Raw genomic sequence first — 14,652 nt, 5'->3', positions numbered from 1 at the left:
TACTCTCATAAAGAAAATAATAACTGAGAAAAAAAAATAACAGATACAAGACAATAAGAAATCTAGCCTAATTAATGTCTCCAATGCTGTAATTAATAATGTATTTGTAAATGTAATATTTGAGAGGGAAATGGATTTTATATTAATTTCTCCAAGCGTATCAAACCTCAAAACAAAAACGAAACCCAAATAAACCAAAAAACTCAAAAGCTACAAACCAGCCCCATTTGTTCTTCTCTCAGGCAAATTTAGAATCATAGACTTTTAGGTCAGGGAGGGACCTCAAGCATCATCTACTCCAAATCCCTCTTCACTGCAAATGAAGAGGGATCTTCTTCATCTCCTGGCCTCACTGGTTGTGTCCTTCCCATTAGACTAGGAGCTCTTAGAGAGCAAGGACTGTGTTTTCTTTGCTTATCCAGGGCTTGGTATTGAGTAGGTTCTTGAAAAATGTTAAGTATCAGTGAACAGAGATTTGCTGTGAACAACAAGACAGACAGAAGTCCATTGGGTGAAGGCTAAAGGCTGAAGATAAAAGTACAAAGAATGAAATGACTGCTGCTCTCAAAGGCTCCCATTCAGTGGCAGAGAAAATCAGTACATGTGAAGGTACTGATATATATATGCAAGAGAAAGAGAATGAAGAGAAATAAAACCAACAAAGGTAACCACAAATGAGCTGGGGAGACAGAGGGCTGGAGTTGGGAGGACAGGAAAGGCTTCCTCAGGAAGGTGAAGCTGAATTTGGGTACAAGCACCTAAAGCCTGTTGATTGAGGGTCCAAGAGGGGGCTGAGGACAAAGCTTCTACTGGAAAGGGAGGAAAGACCAGAACTTGTGGGAATAGCATCAGTATTGGGAAAACAACTAAAGGAAGATGGATTCTAGGGAAAGAGTACCAACAACTGAAGGTAAAGCTCAATTTGGAGGCTCAAAGAGAAGATGGAACAGAATCCGAGCTTCTACCTCCACCTTCCCAGCCCATCAGTATCCCCTTAAGGGTTTGTTTTTTTGGCAGAACTAGTCATTCTCTCCAGGAGAGGGGATGGAGGGTAAGATCTGTCATCAGAAGACTTGGATTTGAGCCCTGTTCTGTTATTTCTTGGTTGATTGAAAGGTGCAAGTCATTTCAACCTGAGCTGAAAGCACAATAATCATTTTTGTTCTTCTCACCTTAAACGGGTATATTGTCATTCAGTGGAAATGCTGATTGTAAAGTACTAAATAAATTTAAACACATTCTTTCTTTCTCTTGAACAGACCATAAATACTTTTGGACTCTAGACATACTATTTGTCTCTTTTATTATTTTATATTTTTAAAAAATTTATTGTATTACTACTATGTTATAGGTAGTTTGGCAGAGTCCCAGAGATCTATTCCTAAAAACACAGGTGATTAGAGAGTGGCCAGAATTATCAAGATCTGTGTCTAACTGCATGAGAGGACAAGAAGTCTAATGTAGATATGGTAGGATCCAGTGTGTTGTTTCCCTGATAGTTTTAAAGGGCAAGGATATTTGGGTCGCAGAAGAAGAAATCTGGTAGAGATGCTGATAGGAGTCCAACAGGCACACGACAACAAAATGGATATGATAATTTTTTTTTTTAGTTTTTTTGCAAGGCAAACGGGGTTAAGTAGCTTGCCCAAGGCCACACAGCTAGGTAATTATTAAGTGTCTGAGACCGGATTTGACCTCAGGTACTCCTGACTCCAGGGTCAGTGCTTTATCCACTACGCCACCTAGCCTCCCCGAGATAAAATTAATGTGAAAGGGAAATGCTTACCTCTTCCAATCATATTATAATTTCTATAAATTTCTAAACCTTAATATTTTTTCAAAATTACCAAAATATAACAAGCTAACTAGAAGAAATCTGTCATAAAATTCCTTTTGATTTACATTTTTAAAAATTCACTATTTTTAGTGAATAACAATTCTTTACTACAGAATTAATTTCTAACAAGAGTAAGGAATTGATTCAATTTAATACATTTCAAATCCGACATGAATTTCCCTTTATTTTGGTCTTCTTATTATGTAGAATTTATAAAGACCAATAATAAAAACTATAGAGTTTTAGAAATAATTAAGTATGAGTTTTTAAAAGAACTTTTTTGATTGACTCTTATACATACGTTCTTTTTACATCCTGCTCGATCATGGCTCGAAGTTCTTTATCCTGGAAAAATTTGTTCCAAAGACTCTGAAATGAAGAAAAATGAAATAAAGGTATTCATTTGTGGATCACTTCAAAAAATAATTTCAAATAATTTTTATAAATGTTGAATTGATCATATTTTTCTTTTAAGCCTTACTTTGAAAATGGAGAACTTGTGACTGATAATAAATTTAAGTCTCCATTAGTCTTTTACGAGTATGCTAATCCCAACACAATTTTTTTTTCCTTTTGACATTCATGTATAGGCTTAACAAAGCATGGTTTATCACCAATACATAGTAATGAAATGCATAAAAAGGTGGTTTATCTAATCTATAAGAAATAGGAGTTGAGCATTTAAAGGAGTTTTATCAATTAGTTAAGGATATTTTTTGGTTCTATTTAAAGCTTCAATAAATCAAACTAGGTGTCCTTTGGTTATCTGATTGGTCACAAGTCTTAATTATGCCAATAATTTGTCCAGCCTGCCCACTGGAGAAGCTGTCCAAATTTTGAGAAATATTAGGGGAATTTTGATTGTATACTGAAAACCTGGTCCAAATTATGATAAATTGAGAAGAAAGGGACCTCTTTAATTCCATTGTCCCCTTTAGCAATTCTAGGAAAAATCTTTATTCTCTACCTGTTGGTATTTCAGTAATCAATTAGAATCTTTGATCTGGGGATTTGGGTGGAGGTCTGAAACTAGTCTGAGGCTGGGCAATGACCCCCTTAGAGTAGGGAAAGAAAGTTAAGTACATGTCTGACTTAGGTAAAGATTGGCTTTCTCCATGAGTCATTTTGTTGATGCTCTCCCATCTAACAATCTCAATGTGATACTTGTTAACTAAAAGCTAAACAGTAATTTAATGAACTCATACTGAAAATTCTGATCATGAAAAATATTTGTCACCAAGCAGTTTCCAACACTGTAGTGCTTAGCACAATATCTGGAACCCAGAAGGTGCTTAATAAATGTTTATTGACCTACTAACAAAATAATGAAGAAATAATCAAAGTTTCAAATGCCATATAGTACGAAATACACACTGAATATATTAGCAGCTGCTTGCTAATTTTCATGAAAACTTTGGCAAAGTTCCATTAATTTGATACTCTAATTCTTATAGTATATGCAAGGTTGTTTACTAACTTAGTAGGAAGCAGACAAGTCTAAAAAGAAAGGCATCCAATTATTATCAGCCTCTGCTAAAGAAACTCAAAAGGTTGGGATTGCTAAGAAGCAAGTAAGGGGAATCAATGAACTCCTAGGAGAAGACTTCACGTTGAAATCTAACTTGATATCTGAGGGTATAATAGCTAGAAGTAAGATTTTGCAAGAGATAAAAAATAGCTTTCTATTCAATATCTAGAAAGAGGGGGAAAAAAAAGTCCTCTGGTTTGTTCCCTTCAAACTCATCTGAGCAGCTCACTCTGAGCATATCAAGTTTGAAAACACTTCCATAATCTCCTGAAATGGAAGCAGGAATGGGGAGGAGGTGCTATGGGCTGATCAGAGTTGGGTCATTACAAAATCTGTAGTTTCAAAGAAGACTACATTGCAAAAAAAAAAAAAAAAAGCAGGGATGCTTCACTTCTATCATAGATCCCTTTGGCATCTGGTGAAGTCCCATCCAAGAATAAAATTAAAAAAAATAATAACAGAGGGCTACGCAAAATTTTAGTTAAAGGTTAGTAAAAAAAGAATGTAATTTTTCCCCCTAAAAGTTCACGGACACCCTGACATGGATCCATCGACACGCTGAGGTCTTTGGACACCACTGGGAAAGAACTCATGATCTAGAAGATGTATTGAGACTATTCACATAGATAAGACAAGAGCTTCACTACCCAAGTGCCAAGGGACCAAGTGCAAACCCCCAAGGATCTCCCTACCCAGACCAGCTTCTGTCCTCCTGCTTCCCTTCCTTGCCCACTTTGCTCCCTGGGTCTTCTCTATCATATTAGGGATTTTTTTTTCCTTCCTTTTACAAACAGAATGTTGTAGGTGACTGATTACTAGTTGAAATGCCTTAAGATAATTTTAGGTTTAGGAGAATGGATTTAGGTATGGGTGGTATGGGAATACAAGGTTTCAAACTGAAAAGCAGGATTCATGGTTTGCATTTCAAACATATTTATTAAATTGGTAAAGTTTCCTATTAAAGAAAATTGCTAAAAGACAAGTTTTACCCCTTCATCCTGTGACAGAGGATTATTGATCATCAAATCTTGTTGTCCTGCAGCTTTCCGAGGGTTGGTAATATGCTGAGGTGGGGGAAAGAAAACAAAAATCAAAACCAGAGTCTAATACTTCTTTGAGGTACACTTGTTAAAATGTGACTCACTCTTTCTTTGATGCCATTGTACCAGGCTCTCAGTTCCTTGGTTTGGCTTGTCCACTGACTTTTATCTTGAGGAAGAACATTCAGAAAAAGCTGTTATGAAATGAAATGCAGAAAAAGTACATGAAACAAAGTCGGAAAAAAATCACAGAGCAATACAATACTCTTACTATAATTAAACAATTTATTTAAAATTACTAGTAATCTATGTTTAAAGACATTAATAAAACAAATGAAAAGCTTAAATAACACAAATGAAGATTATAAAATAAACATAAAGTAGCAGCATTAAATGAGATCATTTCCTCAGGACTCTTGTCCAAGCCAAAAGAAAACTGTATTGAGGTTCAACTGCATTCTAGACTTACTAGAAAGAAAAGAAAGAAATAAACAGCTAAAATGGTCAATGTGCTGGTTATGGTTTTGATTCTCTTGAAATACACAGGCAACTGATAAAGAAAAAATCTGGGGCTGAGAGCAGCTAATTGTGAAGTTATATGCTTCCCTAAATCTTTAGCAAAAATGCAATTGATAACCAGCAATAAATTATGGAAAATAACAAGAATTCTAAAGACAAATTTGATTTAATTTAACCTAACATTAAAATAAATCTGATTTTGGGTTTATTTTAAGCAAGCAAAAGATCTTACTAACAATTAAAAAACAGGAAATAGGGACTGAGCACAAATGGGTTCAAGTATTGGGGCAATAGTTCTCTCTTTACTCTTTCCATCAAACAGAAGAAAATGCATTTTAATTATCAAACATAAATTCTTAAATCTCAAACTGGATTATATATATTATATATATATATATATATATAGTGATTCTCTCAGTCATTAACTTAACTTGGTAAGCTTAATCTATACAGACAAGCTTGAGATCTAGAACTAGAAATCATTTTTGAAACTGGTCATCAAATTAGCTCCCTCTGGAAAAGGAAAAAAAAAGAGCAATATTATAAATGTAAGAATAAAAAAGGCTTGCAAGGTATTATTACCAAAATTGTAATTTTACTCTAAGGCAACTTGAATAAATGCCTTACTTTGTGTTTCTGATAATTCAAATTGAAAGACTTTTCAAGCCATTGTTTATGAGAAAAAAAGTTTGGGATTAATCCAATGTTTTTCTTTTTAATCCAAGGAGTGTCCATACACACACACACACAGATGCATATAGGCCAAAGGCTTATACACAGTTTTGAATAAGAGTTTTCAAGCATAAAGAGTGGAAGCCAATGCAGAGGTGTCAGTGTATATGTTTCACCATCACATGAGATGCTAACCCAAGTCAAGATGCTCGTTTCCAACAAGCCTTTCCCATTGCCAGTCACTGAAGGCTGAGGGATCTCAATCTTATTAGCAAATGTCCTATGAAAGACAAAATGGATGGCAAAAATTGGGGAGGAAGTCTCCTGGAAAATGCGGTAATTCTTTGCCTCAGTAATCTTCCCAGTGCATCAGGTAATGTGCTGATAGACTGCAACCACAAACTGTAAATAAATATTTTCTTCTTACCTTCCAGCAAACACTGCGGAACCTGCTGCTTCTCAGCTGCCCATTAATCCCCTTCAGTCGTATAGTTGCCAAGTAATTGTTGTTTACAAATAGTTCTTCCCATTCTTTACTACATGAAAGAAAATAGGGCAGGGGAAATCATTTTTCAAAACCTGACCAGCTTTTAGAAGGGGTGTTGGTTCAGAGAAAATGAAGTGCTTTTTGACAAGGAGAAGGCACCCAACTTTCAAGAGGCAGATACTGAGTCAGGCGAGGCTTCTGAACGCATGGCTGTCTTTTTGGACACATTTCTTTCCTGGATTTAATGAATATGTAGATCGCTATAATTATGCCAGCTACTGAAATTCATAATGTCTATGGAGGCTATTCCATTTCCTCTCCAATGTTGGTACTGCAGTTCAGTGAATAAACAAGAAAAAATGAATATTAATATCAACATATTCCTGTGGAAGTCCTAGACAAAGATCTCCCTGCCATCAAGAGGATGCCACAGGCCTGGACAGGTTTGCATGTGACATCTTGGCTTAAATGAACCTTGCCTTCCCTTAATGTCACAGTGGGCAGTTAACCAGAAGAGAAGACTACTTTCTTTAACTTTTAGTGCTCTTTACTATTGAAATCTCTTCTACTTCTTTCTACATCATCAGTTTTAAAATTTTAACAGGTGCTAGCAAATTTAAAAAAACATCAAAAAATTAAAAAGCCTCACTGTATAAACTGTTGGAGGCAAGCTCGAGTAGCTTGCAGTACCTATGGCTGACTAGATAAACAACCTAAATCTGCCTCCCAGGCATGCAGGCACCAGGGGCCTAACACCTGTGCCTCATTAATATACAAGTAAATCTGCTCTACTGGGAAACAATTGGAAATTAATTGTCCCAAACCATTTACTGAGTTTGAATAAAGGAATTAGACCTATATTTTCTCTGTTTTCCAATGAACTAAACTTCCAGGCTCAAGTCTACCTATCCATGGTCTTACCGTGTCAAACATATAAAATGCCTTACAGGTTCTAAGAAGACACATTGCAAAAACACAACTACTTTAATAAATTTATCCCTAAAGTTATCACTCTGATGTAAAATCTTTTATTCAAAATACTTTTATTTTAAAAATTTTGCCCCCAGCTACATGCATATGGCAAGTTTCAACATTTACTTCCAAAACTTTGAATTCCAAATTCTCTCCAGTCCTCCCACCACACTCTTCCCATTGAGAAAGCAAGTTACTTGGTGTAGGTTAAAAATGTGTGACCATGAAAAATATGACTAAAATTATTGTAAAAGTATTCATAACCCTACCCCACCCCATGGGAAAAAAAGCCTCAAGAAAAAAAGTGAAAAGCAAAGTATGCTGCAGTCTATATTCAGATACCATCAGTCTTTGGGATGGATAGCATTCTTTATCTTAGGCCCACCTGAGAAGCTGCTTCAATATTTTTTCCCACAGTTGTAATTGCTAACTGTATTTCCCTCCATCCTATTCTCCCACCCCCATTTATTCTATTCTTTCTCCTTTCATACTGTGCCTCCTCTAAAGTGTATAGCATCCTGACTACCTTTCCCACAATCTTCCCTCTCTTCTATCATCTGTCCTACCCCTCCCCTTCCTCCCATCCCCTTCCTCTCCTATTTTCCTCTAGATTAAGATAGATTTCTGTACCTTTTTGTACCTTTTGTACCTTCTGTGCCTTTTATCTCCTCTCTGAGCCACTTCTGATGAGAGTAAAGCTCATTTACACCCCCCCCCTTCTACTCCATTACAAAAGCTTTTTCTTGCCTGTTTTATGTGAATTATCTTAGGTCATCCTCCCTCTCCTTTCCCTTTGTCCCAGTACTTTGCTTTATTACCTATTAAGTCCATCTTTACAATATATACCTTCATATTCAGCTCCTTCCTGTGCCTTGTATCTATATGCTCCTTCTAACTGCCCTAATGAATGAACAAGTTCCTATAAGTTATCAGTATCTTCTTCCCATGCAGTAATACAAGCAGTTCAGCATCATTAAATCCCTCATAATTAATTAGCCCTTCCCATCCACCCTCTCTATGCTTCAACCAAGTCCTGTACTTGAAGATAAAACTTTCTGTTCAGCTCTGACCATTTCAACAGGAAATTTTTAGTTTCATAGAATGTCCATCTTTCCCCTGAAAGAGGATGTTCAGTTTTGCTAGGTAGTTGATTCTCAGTTACATTCCAAGCTCTTTTGCTTTCCAGAATATCATGTTCAAAGTCCTACGAGGTCTTTTAATGTAGAAGCTGCCAAATTCTGTGTGATCCTGACTGTAGTTTCACGGTATTAAAATTGTTTCTTTCTGGTTGTTTGTAATATTTTCTCTTTAACTTGGAGTTTTGGAATTTGGCTATAATATTCCTGTGAGCTTTTATTTTGATATCTTTTTCAGGAGGTGATAAGGGGATTCCCTCAATTTCTATTTTACCCTATGCCTCTAGAGCTCAGGGCAATTTTCCTAAATAATTTCTTGAACAATGAAGTCTAGGTTTTTGTTACTGGTCAATAATCTTTAAATCATCTTTCCTGGATCTGTTTTCCAGGTTAGTTGCATTTCCAGTGAGATATCTCACATTTTCTCCCAGTTTTTCATTCTTTTGGTTTTGTTTTATTGCTTCTTGGTTGCTCAAAGTCTTCAGCTTCCCTTAGCTCCATTCTACTTTTGAACAAGTTTTCTTCAGAGAGCTTTTCTATCTCCTTTTCCATCTGGTCAATTCTGCTTTTTATAGCATTCTTTTCCTCACTGGACTTTCGGACTGCTTTTTCCATTTGACCCAAATTGATTTTTAAGAAGTTATTTTCTTCAGTATTTTTTTTCTATCTCCTTGACCAAGTTGCTGACTTGATTTTCATTATTTTTCTGCAATGCTTTCATTTCTCTTCCCAGTTTTTTCTCTACCTCTCTTATATGATTTTCAAAGTCTTTTTTGAGTTCTTCTATAGCAAGAGCCTAACTCCTATTTCTCTTGGAGGCTTTGGATACAGAAGCTTTGACTTTGTCATCTTGTGAGGGTGTTTTGATCTTCCATGAGACCCAAGTAATAGCCTATAGTCAGGTTCTTTTTCTTCTGTTGCTTGCCTATTTCCCCAGCCTATGACTTGATGTTAACTATTTGTTAAGAGGGACTCTTCTTCCAGGGTGGACTCACTCCCAAGCTTTTGAGGGTTTTGGCAACTGATTTCAGGAACACCCCAGAGACCCACAAATTCTCAATTCCTCCATGGTCTGATGAGAGGCTCTGATGCTCTCCTGGCCCATGCTGCTCTGATCTGTGGGTGACCACCTGCACTCCCCTCAGCCTTGAAGCTGTGAGGAGGATCACTGCTCCATTGCAGCTTAAGCTCTGTTGTGCTTCTGCTCCTTTTCCTAAGACTGGGGCTCCAGACTGGGCCCCGGATATGGGTACAGGCAAAGCCATAGAGTCTTGCTTCAAGGATAGTAAAGAGACCTCTGGAGTCTCCCCTGACCCCAGCCTGTGTACAGTAAGCTCTGGAAACAGCTGCATGGAGGTTCTCCAGTCCTGCTCCTGTTCCCCTGGGGCCTGGGATGTGCTGAGGCCTGCACTGAAGCCTGCATTGGACTGGGCTCTGCACTCACTCTGCTGCGGTAGTTTTCCTAATGGCCTTCCGACTTGTCCTTGGCAATCCCAGGACTGAGAGGTCTGGAAACCAGCATTGCTGCCATGACCCAAGACCCCCCAGGGATCCAGGTGCCCTGTGGGCTGTTCCTAGATAGCTGGAGCTGGTTTGCTCTGGTGTGGCCTGGGCTGTGCTATGGGTGCTTTCTAACCCTGGTGCAATAGACTCTTCCCATGGATCGTACAAGTTGTCTTTGGCTGGAAAATTGCTTCACTCAATCTTTTTTTGTGGGTTCTGCCCCTCTAGAATTTGGTTAGAGATATTATTTAAAGGTATTCAGATTGGTCTGGGGGAGAGCTTGTTGAGTCCCTGTCTTTACATCACCATCTTGGCTCAATCCCAAATGTAAAATCTCAATATTCCATTTAAAGGTGTGACTTTTTTTTTCAGGAAAACAGTCAAATAAAGGCAAATATCTTATTATTCTTTATAAGGTTGATAAAAATGCCATTGGCTCACAGTCTATGGCTCTATCCCAAATAAATGTAACCTCTCTTTTTGTTTCACAGTTACCCAAAAAGCTTGTAAGTTCGACAGGCATTGAGAAAATCCAATTCTGAAGTCCAGCTTTAATGCGGCAAACTCAGCAACCCAAAAGACTAGGGCACCTCTCTCCTACTGGTCCCACATGAGACTGAGGCTCCACCCTCAAAGAAACCTTCTACCAAGATGTTGGGTGGACTACAGGGCAGGGCTGTTAAGTGTTCTGAACATCCTTTGGCCCAGGATGGTTACACCTACAAACCTTTTCTCAGAACCATATTTAGAAATGCATAAAATAAATAGAACAAACAGAACCAATTATATTGAAATAAAAGAAGCAACTTATTTTCTTTCTTGATGTTCACAAATATCCTGCTGTAAGGACAGTCCACCTGCAGGCACTTCCACCACTGTCCCCATCACTTCTGCTTTTTTCTAGGCAAGGTCCAACCCATAATAACCAACTGCTATGTTTTTTTGCAACTTTCAAAGCATTTTCACACCTGTTTCTAGATTTCTCCATTTTGCAGACAACAAAATTGAGGTGAAGGTTGTATTTTATCTCATCACATTCCTACAGTAATAATAATAATAATAATGATAAATAACAATAATAACAACAATCAAATCCAGCATTTATGTATCAAGCACTATGCTAAAGACTTTACAATTATTTCATTCAACTCTTCCAAATAGGTACTGTGGTTGTCCCCATTTTTTAGATAAGGAAATTGAGGTAACTTTTTTGGGTCACATAGCTACTAAGTGTCTGGGACCAGATTTAGAGTTATCTAAGACTATCCACTCTACCACCTGGCTGCCTCTATTGAACAAAAATACTATACAATGGACAAAACAACAAAAACTAAAATATAATTACATGAGATACCTTTCATAGCTATAATAATGGGTTGAATTCTTAACAAAAATTTCAAATATGGGGTAGCTAGGTCATGCAGTAGATAGAGCCCCGCCTCTGGAGTCAGGAGGACCTGTGTTCAAATCCAATCTCAGACACTTAATAATTGCCTAGCTGTGTGGCCTTGGGCAAGCTACTTAAACCCATTGCCTTGCAAAAAAACAAAAAAAAAAAACTAAAAAAAATTTCAAATACATTAAATTGAAAATAGTTTGGAAAAAAAATTATGATAAACCAAGACAAAATAGGAAGCAGTAACTTGGAAAAATAGCTTTAAATTAAATGTTTCTTAAGGATCTGATATCCACAAAATAGAAGAGAAATATATAAATCCAAATCCATTCCCTAGTACTAGAATTGTTAAAGCATATGGATAAAGTTCTCAAAAGAAGAATAAATTATATGAACTCTCTGAATGTTACAAATAACTAAAATTTTATCCCAAGGTCAAATGAACAAAGATGAGAAATAGTTGTTGACTGAACAGTAATGATTAAAATGTCAGTAAACTTTGACTCAGAATTCCATATATATATATATATATATATATATATATATATATATATATATATATATATATATATATATATCTCAAGGAGTACAATGATAATATAATGGGTGCATGGGGTTAGCTGAAGAGGTTCAGTTCTCAGAATATTTTCAAGAGACTCTGCTGTCCTGTCCTACACAGACATTCTTTGGTGCCAAAGATACTAAAATCACTGCAAAGTTATTATAGGATAAATGAGAAGAGATAAGGAGATAACCTCTACTATCTCTTCTCAAATTGGAAATTATTAATAGTAACCAAGATACTGAGAAATTAATCTAGATACAACAACAAATGCCAGATATACTGTAGTTGGACAGGTTAAGGAATTATTTCAAAGCCAAGAAACCACCATATCATGCAATTTTTATCCTTGTGAAAATGATGATCTTATTTCACTTCAAGTAAAAAATTCTGCTTGGTTATAGCTAACAGTACAGGAGAGCAGTGACACAAATAGGAAAGCATATGAACACAAATATACATAAAATTTCAAAAATTCATTAATTTATGGCCTAAATTACTTTAGTTAAGGAAAAAGTCTACGATGAGTAATTACTATTGACATGAAAAAACAGGCCCATGCTCTGTGAAATGCCCTTTTTTTGAGGTTTGAGCTCATGGTATCTTGAATTCAGGACTTGGAAAGGACCCTGGAATCTACTAAGTACCTGTCCATCACTCAACTAGGTCTCTAAAGGGAGGTGTGGAAAGTTCGTCAACTTGCCCAAAGTCAAGATCAGGGGCCTGACTTGAGTACAGTTAATGCAATTCCAGGAGCCAGTGCTCTTTCTTTCTTTCTTTCTTTTTTAAAAAATAGATAAATACATTTCATTTATTTATTTATTTATTTTAATTTAAGCTTATTTATTTTCATCCATATGCAAATGTATATTTTTAAGTTACAAAATTTCCTTCCATGCTCCCTTCCCATCCCCTCCTCTCAGTGACAGTCAGGTTAGCATGGTACATACACATTTTGATAAACTTGTTTACAGATTAGTAATTTTCAGTATGAGGAACTAGGATTAAGGGAAAGAGATACATAAGAGATAATTTTTATAAAGTGTTCATCAGATTCTGAATGGTTGTTTTTTGTTTGTTTTTCTTCCTTCGGATGGGGATGATATAGCAGGTCTAATACCATTGTCCTAGCTCTCTGAACTGCTGAGAGGAGCTGCTTCCATCAAGGTTGATCATTTCACAATGCTGTTGATGTGTACATTATTCTCTTAGTTCTACTCCCTTCACTCAGCATCAGATTCTGTAAGTCACTCCATGCTTCTTTGGAGTCCGGAGCCAGTGTTCTTTCCCCTAGGATACCCTCTCTCTATCAGGCCTCAGACAGGTTCTGGGACAGGTGTCTGAGTCTCTCCTTACTAGGCAAAGGTAGAAGCCCTAAACTGAAGGGTCAGGCTAACTGAATCAAGACTGTGGTTTCATCAAATTGAGTGTACTACAGGCTATCCCCCAAAAGGTGTAAGATACCCAACAATGGTCACTTAGCTTTTTTGCTTCCCATAAGGGAAATGGGACAATCCATTTAACTCTTATATTTCTTAGAGTTATATGGTTCCTACAAATATTACTCTACATGGAATTATGACTTCATATGAATCATTTTTTCTGCAACAGTTATTAAATTGATATTTAAAATACAAATAAAAATATCTGATGTAGAGTTACCATTCAATCACAGCAAGCTCAATCCCACTTCTTCAGGATGGTCCAACTGATCCCTCTACACCAACCTTCAACTGTGGGAATCCTGAAGAGGTTACAGTTCTCTAAAGACAGCACTTCAATACTTCAATGTAGTTCATCTCTATGAGGATTCTGATCACAATCTATTTACAACTTTGAACGCTTTTACAAATGATACCATAAACCCTTAATAGAGAATCAGATCAATTCCTTAATTCTATAGCTCATAGGATAGATGGATTTAAGTTGATCTTTGGGTCAAATTCTCTGGTAACAGATGATGAACGTAAGAGATGTTCCCAAAATCACACAAGTAGAAAGTGGCAGAATCAGTATTTGAACACAGGTTCCAGGGGTTAAATATCTAGTATCTTTTCCACTTCACCATGCTATCTTTCAGACTAAGGTCTCTTAAGATTATGTAGAATCAAGCAAGCATAGGAGCCATCCATCTGCCAACCCTAACTCCAATCCAAATTAGATAATCATTTGTTTTAGAATCTCTGCTCATTGCTGGGAATCAAAAGAAAAATGATAAACCTGTTTACAAGCAATTTAATTTTTAGTGGGAGGTAAACAAGAAGTATCAAGAACTGTCTTTGAATTTGGTCTTATCCATTTTGAAACCTCTATGATCTTGGGTAAATCAATTAATGAAGAACTGTTTTTTTAACCTCAGTTTTCTCATCTGAACAATCACTTATAAACTTCTTTCAGCTCGGGAACTACACTCCTCAGTATGTATTTGATTTGTTGGAGGAGAGAGAAAAAGCCAGGTATATCACAAAAGATTTCTGTGAACAGAGGAAGGAATCTATTTGAAGTCTGCAAAACACTATGGAGATGGGAGATGGACTGCTGAGTTTAAGAACGACCATGGAAATCAATTTGACTGGAGCATAGACTCATAGGAAAAATAGACTGGAGCTTAAATTGCCAATGGAGGAGATCTCAAAAGCAACGGGGAGCAGACATCTAGAGGAGGGATTAGAAAGATGACCTGAGAATCCAGGTGTTTAATTTGAAGAATGCAGCAATAATCAAAGTATGGTAGTGATCACCCATGTGGGAAAGCTGAGATGTAAAAGCACAATTCACAAGCTTGACAACTGGTTAGATGGGGACAATCACACCTTCTGACTGAGTGGCACATGATGTCATGAGCTTCAACATTTCCTCTATCTGGATAACTTTTGCTCACATTTCCCACAAATCTTCCATAGACTATCCAACATGAGGAGAGAACTTTCTCTGCCTTTTTTTGGTTTCTTGGAGCTAAGACTGTAGAGATTCCTCTCCTTCCACTTCTCAGCCTCGCCA

The 14,652-nt window shown here is 36.8% G+C and overlaps 1 protein-coding gene across 1 annotated transcript in view; it reads right to left on the bottom strand.

Moving 5' to 3' along the window:
• Positions 1-14,652, bottom strand: part of TBC1D5 (TBC1 domain family member 5) — a 577,752-nt gene that overhangs the window by 218,209 nt on the left and 344,891 nt on the right. Inside the window, exons 9-12 of the mRNA XM_074195734.1 lie at positions 6,024-6,132; positions 4,510-4,599; positions 4,355-4,429; positions 2,139-2,206 (exon numbers count right to left, since the gene is read on the bottom strand). Coding sequence (XP_074051835.1) covers positions 2,139-2,206; positions 4,355-4,429; positions 4,510-4,599; positions 6,024-6,132 — 342 coding nt within the window. The remainder of the gene's footprint in view (positions 1-2,138; positions 2,207-4,354; positions 4,430-4,509; positions 4,600-6,023; positions 6,133-14,652) is intronic.

This window comes from Macrotis lagotis, chromosome 7 (genome assembly GCF_037893015.1).
Source record: "Macrotis lagotis isolate mMagLag1 chromosome 7, bilby.v1.9.chrom.fasta, whole genome shotgun sequence".
Classification (NCBI taxonomy): domain Eukaryota; kingdom Metazoa; phylum Chordata; class Mammalia; order Peramelemorphia; family Peramelidae; genus Macrotis; species Macrotis lagotis.
Note: the sequence above shows the minus strand (reverse complement) of the source record. Positions and strands in the feature narration are given on the sequence as shown.